General features: G+C 45.6%; 1 protein-coding gene across 2 annotated transcripts in view; it reads right to left on the bottom strand.

Moving 5' to 3' along the window:
• The window catches only part of C4H1orf115 (chromosome 4 C1orf115 homolog), a 36,303-nt gene extending 20,858 nt beyond the window's left edge, over positions 1-15,445 (bottom strand). The window contains exons 1-2 of one of the 2 annotated variants that reach the window (XM_075595569.1): positions 15,048-15,445; positions 10,482-11,565 (exon numbers count right to left, since the gene is read on the bottom strand). In XM_075595569.1, the coding sequence (XP_075451684.1) occupies positions 11,404-11,565; positions 15,048-15,341 (456 nt within the window). In that variant the 5' untranslated portion in view covers positions 15,342-15,445 and the 3' untranslated portion in view covers positions 10,482-11,403. Of the gene's footprint in view, positions 1-10,481; positions 11,566-15,047 lie in introns of those variants that run through there. The other variant, XM_075595570.1, reaches the window with a different exon arrangement.
• Between the last annotated feature and the right edge of the window lie 672 nt (positions 15,446-16,117).

Consider the following 16,117-nt stretch of genomic DNA (forward strand, 5'->3'; position numbering starts at 1 on the left):
TGTATAAAACATTGATGAGGGAGACTTCAGCTGGAACGCACCATGGAACGCGGAGGTTGGATGGGACCAGGATCGGGGGAGACAGGAAGCGCTCCAACCCCTCCGTGAGAACTCGAAAATGACCGTGCTACCTCGGGCTTTAACCGCCGGTACACCTAGCCTGCAGCCTATTCGTACATTACCCATGTTGAGGGTCAGCATGTGAGTGTATAGATTGTATTCACTTTGTGTATACTAATAAATTGTGACCTTCTGCACAATCCTGTTCTTTGCCCCTTGTTCCTGTTTGGTAGGTGTGAGAATTCATGTGTAGCTGCCTATTATCCTGCAGTTAAGGACCCGCATCAGACTACATCGAGACGTTCCTAATCCCTCCCGGGGCATACAACACGTGTATATCTTAGCGAAATTGTGTGTGCATTTTTTTAGGGGTTCCCTCTTACCAAGTTCCCCACACCCCCCGCGTCAGTGTTTTATACAGGATTGCACTATTTGTGTCTTTCTTTTTTTCATAACACTCAATGACTTGTCCTCCCTGATTCACCATTCCAAGGTGTCATTGAGAGCCAAGGAGAGGTTCATTTTAGGTTGAGACGCTGCCATCTGTTCCGTAAAAGTATCATTTTTAATTTGTTCACTTTGGGGGTGCATTGTGTATTTTAACACTTTATTACTTAATTCTCAACACTTGAGCGCCGGGTGAAGCTTTCTGTTTTCCATGTCATGACACCACAACATTGCCCGGGGGCCCTTACAGCGTGGTTACGCCACTACCAACAGGTCAGGATTGCAGGATATCCCGGCTTCTGCACAGTTGGCTTAATCAGCCACTGATTGAGCCACCTATGCTGAAGCAGGGATATCTTGAAAACCTGACCTGTTGGTGGCCTTTGAGGACCGGAGTTGCCCACCCCTTCTCTGTGTAATACAGCAACAATGACTGACATGTTGGAAACTGCTGCACTGACTATATAACTCCTTTACTGTAATACGGGCCTGCAACACATTGCAAGTAATGCATTCCAGGCCCTCTGGAAGTCACAGAGAGAGACACCTTCAAATAGTCCCCGAACTGATAAAAGCACCGGACCCTAGTTCAATTCAATGGAAGATTAAATACTGCCCCTCCTTTGCCTCATTCCCTTATGTCTAATAGCTGTTCTAGAGATGTGACATGTTGCTGAGAATCTTGTTTTGTCACATTCCCCACCACACGGCCAGAAGTGCACATTGACTTGGCTCAAATTAGCTGCCACCAAATGCAAAATGAGTTACGGATTCCGGGTTCCCTTCCTTTTGCTCATAAAATAAATAACCAATTAAAAAATAATTAAACAAGTATAACCCGTGGCCCAAGTTTTCAACAATTATTGCAAAACTGCAAACAACATTCTCTAGCACATGAATTGGTTCACAATGTAATGTATTCTGAAAGTTACGTAGTGACTGTATCTCAGACACCAAAGATTATGGGCCATATTTACTGTTTATGTTTTATTTTTATTAAATTGCCATATGTTATTGTGCCATGAGGTTTCCTTCTTTCTCTTCCATTGTACATGTGGCTAAATTTACATCAATTGGCATCCATCCATTTCCCTGTTCGAGCTAAGTATTCATCAGTTCCATTTCATTGCATAACAGCAATCTCTCACTTAGTGCATGGTATTTGAATACTATATATTGAGTACTGGTTGTGAAATGTTACCCATCTAGTGGCTTAAGGTTTCACTGAGTTTCTATGTTTATTTTTTTGGATAGTATAACTGGGTATACTCATTCAGTTACAGTGTTACCGTGCTGCTGTCTTATTAATACATGCACAAATGGTGTTTTTGTTCTAAGTAGTTATTTAGAAGGTTTACACCATTTTATTTTGTTGTTTCCACATCACTTATCAACACATCACCCAGAGGACCAGCGCCAAGGAGGACTTTTTCTTCAACAAAAATGACGGGGTGTGTGCCGAGCACACGCTTTGTAAGTGAAACTTCTATGTGCCTGAGAGAAAGGTGCTGGCGCTTTCGTGCATGCGTGAGTGATTTTGCCTACTTCTGCGCATGCGCGAGCGTCAGGTAAGGGGCGAGCGAGCATGGGCGCTCGTGAACACGCCTTATCGCTTTTTCGTCTCCAACTATTCTTTAGTGCTGTGAGATTAGCCAGGGGAGGCACGCGCGCTTGTGCACGCACCTTACTTCCGTTACTCATTTTCGTCTCCATGAAGGAGTTTCCTCCTATGAGAATTTAGTAGGTGCCAGCAAAGAAGTTTCACGTAAAAAAAAAATTAGACTTTGCAAATGAATACTGTTTAAATGAAGAAAGGCAAATGAGAGAGTTATGCCGGGACAGTGGTTTGTTCTGCATAATCTACAAATAAACTACAGGCATACCCTGCATTAACGTACACAATGGGTCCAGAGCATGTATGTAAAGCGAAAATGTACTTAAAGTGAAGCACTACCTTTTTTCTACTTATCGATGCATGTACTGTTCTGCAATTGTCATATACGTGCATAACTGATGTAAATAACGCATTTGTAACAGGCTCTATAGTCTCCCCGCTGGCGCACAGCTTCGGTACAGGTAGGGAGCCGGTATTGCTGTTCAGGATGTGCTGACAGGCGCATGCGTGAGCTGCCGTTTGCCTATTGGGTGATATGTCCTTACTCGCGAGTGTACTTAAAGTCAGTGTCCTTAAACCGGGGAATGCCTGTATTTATCACTGCTATGCTAAACCGGTCTGGCTGGCTGTAATGTGTGCACACCCACCAACACACTAATACAACTGTGTAAGGAAGTGATTTATACAGCAGATTAAGCAGAACCGGCATCAAGAAAATACATCACACCCACAAAGCTGGTAATAAATAAAAAAACATGTAATATGCAAATATACCCACCTTAAATGTTTCTATGCCCTGACCACATTGTCTATTTTGACATTTCCCATCAGTTTTCTCATTCAAATGAATACATTTTGTAGAGCCTGCTCTGTGAGCTTCATATTGAATGACCACACTGTGACAGGAAGTTAGTTATTGACTACTCATGCTATAGCCATATTATTTATTTAATTAAAAATATATATATATAACTTCTGTATGATTATCACCTGCCTCCCCATTTTGTACTTGAGTCCTTGAATTCATTCCACCCATCAATTAAGCTCAAAATAGATTAATTTGGCAAACTTAGTGAACTTTCTAGATACCACAGTAACAGTGAAGAATGGCAAACTACACATATCTGTATACAAGAAACCCACAGTCAGATGTAGTTACCTCCATAACTCCAGCATCCATCCCACTCATACAAATGAGCCATCATACGCAGCCAGGCAATAAGATATCACAGCATATGCTCTGACACTAAAGACAGAAACACAACACATCACAACCCTGACCGAATCGTTGAGACAGAAGGGATACAGTACAAGACAAAGACTATTGCCACAACAATCACAACTGCACTTAAAGCCCCAGGAGAACACCTGCTCCAATATAAGAAAAAACCACCTGAAGCATACCACTAGTGGCTACATACAACTCTGTCCTAAAGGGAATGCGAAAAATAAACAAATATGTGCAGCCCATGCTTACAGAGGATGAAACATTAAAAGATATTTTCCCCAAACTTCCCATCCTTACATTGCGGCAAATGCTAAACCTCAGACAGAAGTTAGTCAATAGAAAACTTCATAACGAACTGGAGTACTCTGTTAATGGCACAAGATCATGCAACAGCACACAATGCAAACTCTGCAAACATGTGTGCCAAGATGCCACAGTCAGTCACAAACATAGAACATTCAATGTTAAAGGATCATACTACTGCACATCCAGGAATGTGGCATACAGTATATGATTCAATGCTGCAAAGACACACAATAACACACCATGAAGAAGGAAGATACTGCACCCCTGTGCAGTATCATTCCATAAATGATTTTTTTTTAAATCCTCGGGGGCGTGGCCAACTACAGAGAGGAGCGGATGTGCAGATCCAGAGCTCCGGGCCCCAGAGAAATAAAGAGCTTTCCAGATCCCCATAAAACGCAGATGAAACCACTGCAACCACAGTGGAGAGGCACCAGAGGACAACAAGGGATTTTCAAAAAATTTAAAAGAAACCTCTGAAAAGATTATTCCCTGAAGAAGTAGTTAATTCTACGAAACTAGTTGGATGTAACATTCTATTGCCTTATATCTGCTTACATTGGCATTTGTCTATGTATTGGCCTGTCCTGTTTTTATTTCATCCTGTGTGCTGTTTTGGACACTTGTGAGAGACTTTGTAAGACTGTTCAAACTTCCCTATTGAATCCACCACTGCTGCATCGTGGCACGCTGAGGGCACCCCAGCAAGCTGCGTTTTAACCTCTGTGCAGAGGATACACCTGCCGAGGTACAGGAGCAGCTTCATATCGGCCAGGAAGCAGGAGCGATTTCACCGAGCCCCAGTACCAGCTGCTGAACCTGGCTGCATGAAGGGAAATCCCCTTGGGAGTGAAAAGACTGACGTCCTGCCCCAGAATCAACTGAGCTGCAGCAGCAGAGGGAAGCAAGCACCTGAATCTACAGCTAACAGCTGCCGAGTGGTAAACAGTGTGATACACACTACATGCCTTTTACCAACTTATTTCATGTACACAGATTTATTACCCCCTTTTTAATTCTATAATATATTGTTGAATTTGCTTCACTATTTGGCGTTGTGCGCTGTTTTCTTTTGTTTCCATTCTCTCAGTGTGTGTGGGGTGCTGAGCCACCCCTGCGTTTACAGCTGCAGACGCCATTATCCCCAACACGGTTATGTGGCACTTATTATTTAATGTATAATTATCTCACTGTGGGAGTTGTGGTTTAATTTTTTATAAATTTTTTATCACTAAATTGATGGTATAGTCACTGCACTGTATATATTTATACATTTAAACTTTATAGGTAGTTAGGTAGTAGCGCACAGTTTTGTTTTTTGTGTTTACTGTCTCTGAAAAGAGCGCTCGCCTGGCCCGCTTTCACTAGAGGGGAGCCGGGACGAGCGGCTACAAGATGGCGCTGTCACACGCCTGATCGTAATCAGCCAAGGCGAGGTGGGACGCCAGAAGCGACGGGACCGGCGCCCTGCTACTAAAACAAGCCTGGACCGGGAGCGGAGGCTTCTACTCACACGTATCGGCCGTGGACGCAGGTAAGAAGGGAAGGAGGGGGTGGGGACCCGATTGGAGCGCCAGTCCAGCAATTCAGCCGCAAGATGGCCACCGGTGGTCCGTAATGGGAAGAGGCAGAGGCGGCGCGAATATGGCTAAAACAAGCGAGCTCCCAAGCACCCCCGGGACGCACATAGAGTAGGAGGAATGGGCTTCCCTTACCCTGACAGCAGGCCTGAAGATTGAGATCCCTTTACTAAAGAATTGAGGTCAGTGCCTGACTACAGACGGGGGTGAGGTGCAGTGGAGGGGGGGAGACTAGTAAGGGCCCAACTACACTGCACCCTACTCACTGCTGATGGATGGTCATGTGTCTCACTGTCCCTTACCCCCTCTCCCCCCTGCATCCCCACCCCCCTGCACACTGCTGATGGATGGATGGTCCTATGTCTCACTGTCCCTTACCCCCTCTCCCCCCCTGCATCCCCACCCCCCTGCACACTGCTGATGGATGGATGGTCCTATGTCTCAATGTCCCTTACCCCCTCTCCCCCCCTGCATCCCCACCCCCCTGCACACTGCTGATGGATGGATAGTCCTATGTCTCACTGTCCCTTACCCCCTCTCCCCCCCTGCATCCCCACCCTCCTGCACACTGTCCCTTTCAGCCATGTATTGCCCTGTCTGTTTATTCCTTCTCTGCATCAGCTGCCTTCGGCCTAGTCCGTGGCGAGCGTGACTGTGTGCACGACGCAATCAAAATGCAAGCCTCTATGAGGCAGGCCATAGAGCGCGCGATGCAGAGTGTGCCATTTCCCAGAATACATTTGTTTCTGTCACGCGACGGTCAGGTCACTTGAGCGGTTCGCCCAATGAGGGCGGACCAGCTCCATGACATCACGGCCACACCGTCGCGCACTCGCTCACCATCGACGCGGGCTTAGATGATTATCTTGTTTTTCTTTTCTTTTTTACATCTGTGTTAAGCTCGTGGAATCTCTGTAAATCAGTATTACTCTGCATTATCATAACTGGACTAACACGGCTATTTCTACTTACTGTAATTCATGATAAAACACCAAACAAAGAATATAAAAATCACAATGTATGTACAATAATATAGGTTGCTCTTTATAATAAAAAAAAACGTTTTAATCTCACTGCTGTTTTGCAATGAAAACAGAATAATACACAATAGCTATACAGGCATACCCCGCATTAACGTACGCAATGGGACCGGAGCATGTACGTAAAGTGAAAATGTACTTAAAGTGAAGCACTCCCTTTTTCCCACTTATCGATGCATGTTCTGTACTGCAGTCGTTATATACATGCATAACTGATGTAAATAACACATGTGTAACAGGCTCTATAGTCTCCCCGCCTGCGCAGAGCTTCGGTACAGGTAGGGAGCCAGTATTGCTGTTCAGGACGTGCTGACAGGCGCATGCGTGAGCTGCCGTTTGCCTATTAGGCGATATGTACTTACTCGCGAGTGTACTTAAAGTGAGTGTACTTAAAGCGGGGTATGCCTGTACATGAACTTTCATAACCCTATTATTTTGGCAATGTCAATATATCAATGTTATGCTGATCCAATACAAGGCGTTACAACCCACATAGAGTCCAGAAAAAGAGCATCTCAACCAGTACATTACATATTATAGGCTTAAGCTCTAAAATTCCGGGCATTATTGAAATCCCTGCTCTTTGATTGGTTAGAATTCCGGGCATTATCCATTCAGTAATGTCCGGAATTGTTGGCAAGTTGCCAACTCACCTTTCAGAGATGCATGGAGGCGCTGAGAATGTAAAATTAAAAACTGTTACCAGTCCGCTCCTCTCCTCACACAGCTCGGCAGCATATGCAGGCTCTGTCGGTAACATCCTTATAGTCTCCAAACCACCAGCCACTTGCACCGGAAGGAGTTGGCGTTGAGTGGCCATTTCAACCCAAGAGTAGGCAAGAGGCAATACTGAGGGATACAAGCGACGAGCTGCTCGCTGCTGCGTGATTCCCACTTAGGCTAAGGCCCTGCTGCTTGTCAGCGCACCCGCACTGCATGCAGGCGGCACGCTGAGAGGCAATTGACCGCTACCTGCGGTCTGTAGGGAGCGGAGGGGGGCGTGGTTTGATCGGAGGGTCCGTACGTCCGCCCCGACGGTCTGTCCGTCCCCTCGGTCCGTCCGTCCCCACACACACAACACACACACACACTTCCCCCCCTCCACCCGCCTCCCTTCCGTAGCTCCTTCCCTACTCCCCTCCTTACCTCATTGGCTCACTCGCGCACCACGTGACGCGTCAACGCTTCAGAACACCACCTTCTGGTAGCACTGGCGGCTGACGCGTCAGATTGCAGGTAAGGGGCTGGTGGCGCACGTGCACGCGGACGCACGCGTCGCCGACCGCAGCGGGTCCTCAGCCTTAGAATAGAGACAGTTATTGTGTGGCAGGTAGAGACTGACAAGAGAGTTCAGCTGGGAGAGAGGGAAGAGGACAGACAGGAGAGTAGATAAAGAAAAGGGAAAAAAGAGAGAATTGCGTGGAGATATGTGAAGGAAACCTATGTTAAAAATAGGGTGCGTTACATGGGAAACAGAGGGGCAGGCGGCATAACACAGGCAGTGAGGTCCTAGAGAGCAAGATGTATATGTAGTAACTAAAAAGTCGCTCATTGGAGCGAGTGCAGGAGTCAGACCTGATGCAGCCCAACGATGGTGGACATGGGACAAAATACACTTGTCCAGGACTCTTAACAAGGAGCAGCTAACCAACCGCAAAAACAGCATCAGAGGTTGTACTTTAGATACAAAAGGGTAGAAAGAAGATATCCTTCAGCAGAACGCAAGAGGTGTATAGCGAGAAATGAAGGCTGAGATGTAAGGAGGGGCAGAAGAGTGCAAAGCCTTAAAAGTGAGGAGGGGAATTTTATAAGTAATACGGGATTTGATAGGAAGCCTGGAGAGGGATTTCAGCAAGAGAGATGCTAAGACAGATCTAGGAAAGAGTATAGTGATTCTAGCAGCAGGGTTTAGGATAGATTGTAGAGGAGACAGGTGAGAGGCAGGAAGGCCGGACAGTAGAAGGTTACAATAATCGAAACGGGAGAGAATGAGGGCCCGCATTAGAGTTTTAGCAGTAGAGGGATAGAGGAAAGGGTGTATCATTGCAATGTTATGGAGAAATCCCCCAATTAAAACCGGTCGACTGTAATAATTTTATTTCTGTAACCCTTTTTGTGAACCGGCCGACCCACCCAATCTCACATTGGCCCCTCGTGGTCTAACCGGTCCCTTTCCCTGCAACACACCTGCTCCTAAAGGGTTACGGGTACTGAAACACACCTGCGGCTCCAGGAGATCTGAGCCTCCGCTAGCTGGGAGCCTGGGGAAACCCTTACCATTACCTGGTGCAGCGCCTCCACTTACCCAGGATCCCCCGTTAGGAAAGATAGCCCTGAGTAAGAAATACCATAACACACGTAGATATAAAACAATAGCTAACACTTTACTTAATAACACATAACACAGTACATAACATCATAACATAACCGGATGCTCTATCCGCATCACCTCAGCCCAATGTCTGGTATTCCCCACCCAGTGTCCTGTGATCACCCCACACCCAATGTCCCGCAATCCGGCGAAAGGTCGTGGGTGACTGCGCAGTCACTATATTAAGCTAGGGCCCAGTTGGTGCACTTTATAATATTGAAGATACCTTCCGAGCACTCCGATGCTCGGGACCGCAACTCTCTTCTAAAAGGGTCAGACGTCCGTCTGATCCTTTCCAGGTACTCTGCCGGTGGACCCCAACGAGGGTCCCACCGCTTCACGGGAACTGCAACCGGATCACGGCAACACCAACCGCATGGGAACAGCAACCGCCGCTATCCCTATCACTAACTACTGCTAGAGTGACAGCAACCCTAACCTAGGGCCTGTCCCTGATGAACCGCAACCTGGGATGGCTTGGGGAAAACTCCTAGGGCCTGTGGACATAACCTGCCCCTCTTCCCCCAGCTACCCAGTCCTAACTGTAACTGCTACTAGCTATTAACTAGCTACTCCCAAAGCACCTGCAGCTGACACACCGCTCACGCTGTCAGCCTGCAGGGATCCACATTTCACACACACTGCACGCACTGTGCCCAGCACATACAGCGACACTACTCACAGACAGCTGCAATCACACACAGCCCCTGGATCCCGCAGCAAACACACTGCTAGCACACTGTGCCTCTTTGACAGTGCCCACAGCTCTCTCCGCTGCGACACTGCCAAACCAGCACCTTCCACACTCAAGGGTCACCTCCCTAGTTAAGGCGTCCCTCTTCAGTTACCCCCTGCCCTTTACCCGGGAATTGGGGCCTGCCTGGGAATCTAGGGAGGACCCTTACCTGATGCAGGAGCCACGCGCTCCCTGCACCCTTCCTACTCCTTCCTCTGCTCTGCCCTGACTGACTGTTGCAAAGCCCGGGAAATGTATCTATATTCCCGGGCTGAGCTTCCTCCAGCCCTATTGGCCACACTCAGGCACCTGATGCCTGTCTCCCTAAGCCTCCTGGGAATTGTAGTTCCCAGGGGGCTGTCTAAGCATTGGGGCCGCGTGCGCGCTTGCCCTGCGCATGCGCGAACCCCTAATGGCCGCCGCAACCTTACTGTCCTCTTCCCTACTCTCGCGCGATCTCTCCCTAGCCCTGGAGTCCTATCGCGCACTGGCCGCCTCCTGCGCATGCGCGAACCTACGCGCAATGGCGGCGCACTCTCCTCAAGCCGCCGAGCCGGTGGTAACGCGATCGCGGCCCTAGCGACGGCCCGATCGCGTCCCCGGCAACCGCAGCTCCGATCTGCTCCCTGCTCTGGCCCCCACCCTCGCGAAGTGCCGGCGGGTCCGTCAAAGCCTCCGGCGGCACCCGCTACCGCACGGCACTCGCGGAGGGGGGCCAGAAAGAGAAAATTTACATCAGGGCTACATTTCTAATAATAGCTGCCATCATAAAACATGGCTCAATAACATCCCTATGGGCCAACTCAGAAGGATAAGACGCAACCATTCAGAAAAAGAGATATTCAATAAACAGGCTGAGTCTCTAGAGAAGAGATTTATTGAAAAGAAGTACGACAGAACAATCATAAATAAAGCCAAAAAAAGTGGATGAAATTAACAGAGAACATCTTTTAACGATAAATACTAAAAAGGAAATGAAAGATAATTTTATTCCGGTCATTACACGTTTTAATCGGGAATTTTCTAAAATACTGTACAACAAATCATAAAAAAAACATTGGCATGTTTAAAAAAGAGATTAAGTGATGCGGACTGTCTTCCAGAAATGCCCCAGGTGGTGTTCACACGAGCCAAGAATTTGTAGAACCGCATCGCACCAAGTGCCATAAAGAGGATAAACATAGAAAAGAGTAAGGGGTCATGGCTCGCAGGCAAACCTAAAGGTTTTGTAAATGCAATACGTGCAAAGCTTGCAAAAAGGGCCATATGAAAACTGACTCTCTCTCTTCTAATGTCACTGGCAACAATTTTAAAACCAATTTTTTTATTCGTTGTAGAAGCACGTACGTTGTTTATATTCTTATATGCCCATGTGGGCTTCAATATGTAGGGCGGACTATTCGCCCTTTAAGAACACGAATCCTAGAACATATTAGGAATATATCTCGAAGTGTAGAAAACCACAGTGTTCTCATTCACTTCAAAAAACAACACAACTCTATTCCCACTGGTCTAACATATTTAGGCATTGAACAAGTGCAGCCTCACTGGAGAGGTGGAAACAGACTTCAACAATTGTCCCAAAGGGAATCATTCTGGATACATAAGCTAGGTACAACACAACCTAAAGGACTTAATGTTGACTTTGATTGTAATGCCTTTTTAACATGAAGTTCAATATATCCTTTTATTATTTATCTATTTAATATACCAAACACTAATATTATCTCTGTGTATCTTATAGAGTATTTCTTCCATCGCCTAAATGTTTTTATTAATTTATCCTTGTTGTAACTTTTGATAGCAATATTTATATACTACTATACATTAGGGGTTAGTTTATATATTAGGCATTCTGTCTCCCACCCCTGTAATGATCCTGTGCTAAGTGAGCCAGGGGTACTGCTGCAGCACTAGCTGCCATAAATCAATAGACATTCTCCCAGCTTTACCTCTGCAAGGAGCGCTTCCCTGTGGAGATATGTTTTAAGATAGGCCTTAAAGGTGGATAGAGAGGGTGCTAGTCGGATATTGAGGGGAAGGGTATTCCAGAGGTGGGGGGCAGTCGGTGATAAAGGTTTAAGGCAGGAGAGGGCTTTAGATACAAAGGGGTAGAGAGAACACATCCTTGAGCAGAACGCAAGAGTCGGGATGGTGTATAGCGAGAAATCAACGCTGAGATCTAAGGAGGAGCAGAAGAGTGTAAAGCTTTAAAAGTGAGAAGGAGAATATTGTAAGTAATACAGAATTTAATTGAAAGCCAGGAGAGGAATTTCAGCAGGAGAGACGCTCAGACAGATTTAGGTGAGAATAAAGTTATTCTGGCAGCAGCGTTTAGGATACATTGTAGGGGGGGGGGGGCAGGTGAGAGGCAGGGAGGCCTATAATTTACAACTGGCATAAAAAATTGAAAAGAAAATAAGATACTAAAAAAAACTTTGGAGTCATAGGGGCCTATGTAGTAAGCGTTCATAAGCCACTTATCAAGCACTTATCGCCCAAAATGCTTACTGCTATTCAGTAAGCGGTGATAAGTGGGTGATAAATGACTGAACCGCTCAAAAAAAATTGCTCATAAAAAAAATCACTGAGGCAGCCACTTATCGACGCTTTTCGGCATGTTCATAAACGCGCGCAATTCTAGTAGCAGTGATTTGGCTATGAACGCCTATCACCGCTTAGAATGGTGATTTTATCACAAAATTCTCACGCCAGAAAAAGTTGGTGTGAAGGTGTTGGAAACCTGCAGAGAAGCGGTGAGATGGGACTTAGAAAAAAAATGCATTTTTCCTGCATAGGATTGATGCCGGGAATCTCTGAAGCTGATATCCATTAATATTACAGTAGCACCAGAGACCCCGGCATGAATCCTGTGCAATAAAAATGCATTTACAGTAAACTTCATTACCATAGCGGATAGCCTCAGGGACCCCCTACTTCCCGAGATACAGGCCCCGTTATGGGGGGGCAGTATCTCCTATGCATTTAAATGTCCGTGTCACGTGACCGTGGGAATAAAATGCATAGGAGACACCGGCACCCCATAACGGGGCCTGTATCTCGGGAAGTAGGGGGTCCCTCAGGCTGAAACCAATGTGATTCAGCTCAGGAGACCTCCTGCTCATCTAAACTATTAACAAAATTAAAATGTATACACATAAATTTCGGGCGACATTTGCACAGGAAGAGACGGCTCTCTCAGAGCAGCTCTCTCTGCAGCAGACACAACTTGCTGGGTAAGGCCTTTTCAGAGGGTCGTTCATCAGATCACCGGCTAATCGCCCGTTTTGTGAATTTTGCTATGACAGGTAATGAAGGCTTTCTGAATACCGTGATAGCAACGCTCATAAAAATGGCGATTTCAATGGCCCGGTGATTTTTTTTATGAACCTTTAGTGCATGAGGCCCCATAGTGTTACTCCACAGTATTAACTGACAAAGTAACACACAAACATGCTTCTCCTGTTTACTTTAATTTTTGATTAACTAGTGTTACCTACTCAGTGAATCACAAGTACTGTAGCAATCACCATAGCATTGAATGCTGCTGTGCTTTATAGCTAGCACACATGTGTCCTTAAGTAATTTTCTGCTAGGTACTTGCAGTCTGAAATTATTTCAGCATTGACAAGTGCTTCCAATTCTCTTCTGGCATTCTAAGCAGCTATAAGCATTGTTCTGCTGACCATTAAAAGCAGCAATACTACTTTCCAGCTTTTTTTATGTATTATTTGTATCTGTAAAGCATGTGACAATGTATAATTCTACATTCTTCCCTAAGCTGGCAATGGTTTGGTGCTCCGGATTTCAATCTGTCACAATCCTGATTGTGCGCCTAAGGCCGCGTTCATAGTGCAGGATGCAGCGCGAGCACTATGATGCCAATGCATATGCGCATAGTCAGCACACATGCACTGTGCGCTTCGCAATACAAACTGGTTTGTATTTCAAGCGCGACGCCATGTCACAAAGGAATGCGGAAGCTAGCGCATTCCACTATGGACGTGGCCTAACATAATGGCTGCTTCAGTCAGTGTAACTCAGCAGCTACAAAGTATCCTTATATTACTAAGGTCACATTATCTATTGTTACAGTTTGCAGCTCAAACTGCTGGGAACATTTGCAACAAAATATCCCAAACAGGAAAGTGTTGCAAAGATCTTGCACTGCTTGGGAGGTGGCTAAAATCTGCTATAGATATCAAAAGATGCTTTAAAACTCATTACAAATGGCATTAAGAGTTGAATAAATAAAAAAATAAAAAACAGTCCCTATATCTAATAGTACAGAGCTGATTTATTTATTTATTTAAAACATAAGATTTCACATGTTTTGTTGCTTTAATAGCAGCAAATTAGCCAGACCTTCCCCTGGCAGTGAATGTGTTATTTTATTTTTGTTTCATACCAGCACTTTCTTGTATTTTTACTGCTAGCGTGCCAAGCTTTAATACCCACTTTATTTTATGCTACATTATTATTCACTACTCTGATGTAATAAAGGTTAAGTTTTATCTTCTATTCATTTATCTCAAATTTAATATGTACTAATCAGTGGAGTGCACCGTATGTAGGATCGCTATATATAAAATATATAAATAAAGAATATCACTTGTGAGCACATTCTCATGTCTAAGGCCGTGCGTACAGTACCCGCGACGGCGACGCGACATCGCCCAAAAACAAATACATTGCTGCCGCCGCCGCATGCGCTTATAGTAAGCGCAACGGCGACAATGCAACGGAGCGTTGCCAAATTTTGACGCTGGCAATATTTGATTTTTCAAGGGCTGTCGCCTCATGTCACAGCCCCTGAACCAATCAAATGCCAGAAAGCCCGCGCCGCCACCACAAAGTGAGATATAACTTTCGGTAGTGGCGACGGGTGACATCACCCGTCCCATCGCGGGCACTATACGCTCGGCCTTAGACAGGTCTGCAACCCTGCCTTTCACCCAGTATACAGTGCTCCCACTGGAGCTAGGGATTCTGGGAAATTACATAAATATATATATATATATATTGTGAATATTATTGTGTTATTTTTCCTTATTTTCCCCTATTGGTTTGTCCTTCCTGTTCACACTATGTTTCATTGCTCTGTGATCTGTATGCTTACAATGCACAGTATTTCACTTTTATTCCCCTTTATGAGTAAAATATACTATTTTGACGGATTTCTCACTGAAGTCTTTTTGAGTGCGGGGCTGCCATTTGTTTCAATATACTACCCACCTTTTTATTACAGAAATCTTGTATAAAACACGATATAAAGAACTTCTCCTCAATTCTCATTTTTTTTTTCTTCTTCAAATCAGGCACAATACAGTTACATTTTAAGTCACCTCTACTAATGGATGAAAGTAATTACTGAGATAAGTGAAACTTATTATTGCCAGCTTCAAAATTTGGCGACGCTCTGTCGCATTGTCGCCGTTGCGCTTACTATGAATGGCTACTCACCTCTCCAATGGTTCTATTACTGTGAGGCACATCTCATGAATATGTATATGTCTTAAACCATCATACAATGCCATACACAGTCTGAAATGGAGTGGAGTTGATGGGGTTACACTGGGTAATTTGGAACCCTTGGTCACATTAAGCACCGTGTCTTATACCAGCAGCAATGCCCTGGTTTTCCAGCCCATCACCCTGACTCACCCTAGCATACTTCTTCACCTTCTGCTTCCTCCTGGACTTCTTGACTTCTTTGCTCTCGGTGTCCTCCACCTCCTCCTGCAGCGGTTCGTACCTGTCTGGCAGGGGGGACACATGGACCTTCTTGCTGCACCTCTGCTTGCCCCGGAAAGGACCCTCCGGACAGCTGCTGACCTTCTGCTTCGGTGCACGGTCCCCCCTAACCTCCTTTGGCCTCAGGGACTTCTGATCCTCCTCGGATTTCAGGTGCCTGTATTTGCTCTTACTCCTGTCTCTGATCTTAGAAGCCACGGCCATTCTGCTGGTCACCTCCTCCCAAGCTCAGCTGGTTCTGGCTGCGCCAGGCAGGTAAATAAGCCTCATGAATAAAGACCTTGGACTTTGCTTCTTACCATAGGAATGTTCATGCTCTAGCCCCCCGCCTAGCGGTCGCTCTTTGGAACTGCAGGGGTTTGAATCCCACTCCACACCATACATTCCTAAGGACTGGCCAGACTCCCACCCCATGCTGGTTTGGGGACAAGGAGCATTGTTCTGTGCCCCAGGGAGTCCTGCGCACATTGTTTTCACAGCTCATTCTGGAAGGCTTTGGTTATTTACAAGACCGTGGACAGGATATTCCCTCCCTACCAAGGCTTGTTTTTCTCAGTACCATAGATCCATTATATTTTTTTTAATGTTCATTTAACCTCATCAGTGAATTCATGTAGTTAATGATACCTGTCTCTTATATTGATATTAATTAATAAGTTGCTGGTATACATCTTACATTCCCCAAATACCGGTTGCCCACTCATATTCATGAGGGATACTGTGTGATACTTCGCTGAACAATGGAACATCTTTAGGGGTGGGAGTAAGGAAGCTTCGCTTTACCCTTCTCTTCCTTCACACACCCTTCTCCCTTTTGTTTTACCTGCGTTAGCTTTTATTTTCCATCCTAGGTCAATGACACTAGCATCAATTCGCAGCACAAAGCATGAAAGGTTTTCCAAGTACAGGATATATTGTTGTTGGACTCTTAGCAATGATCCCAAGACCATCCCTCTACCTCCATGACAGGCATAGTAGGA

Source organism: Ascaphus truei, chromosome 4 (assembly GCF_040206685.1).
Source record: "Ascaphus truei isolate aAscTru1 chromosome 4, aAscTru1.hap1, whole genome shotgun sequence".
Taxonomy (NCBI): Eukaryota; Metazoa; Chordata; class Amphibia; order Anura; family Ascaphidae; genus Ascaphus; species Ascaphus truei.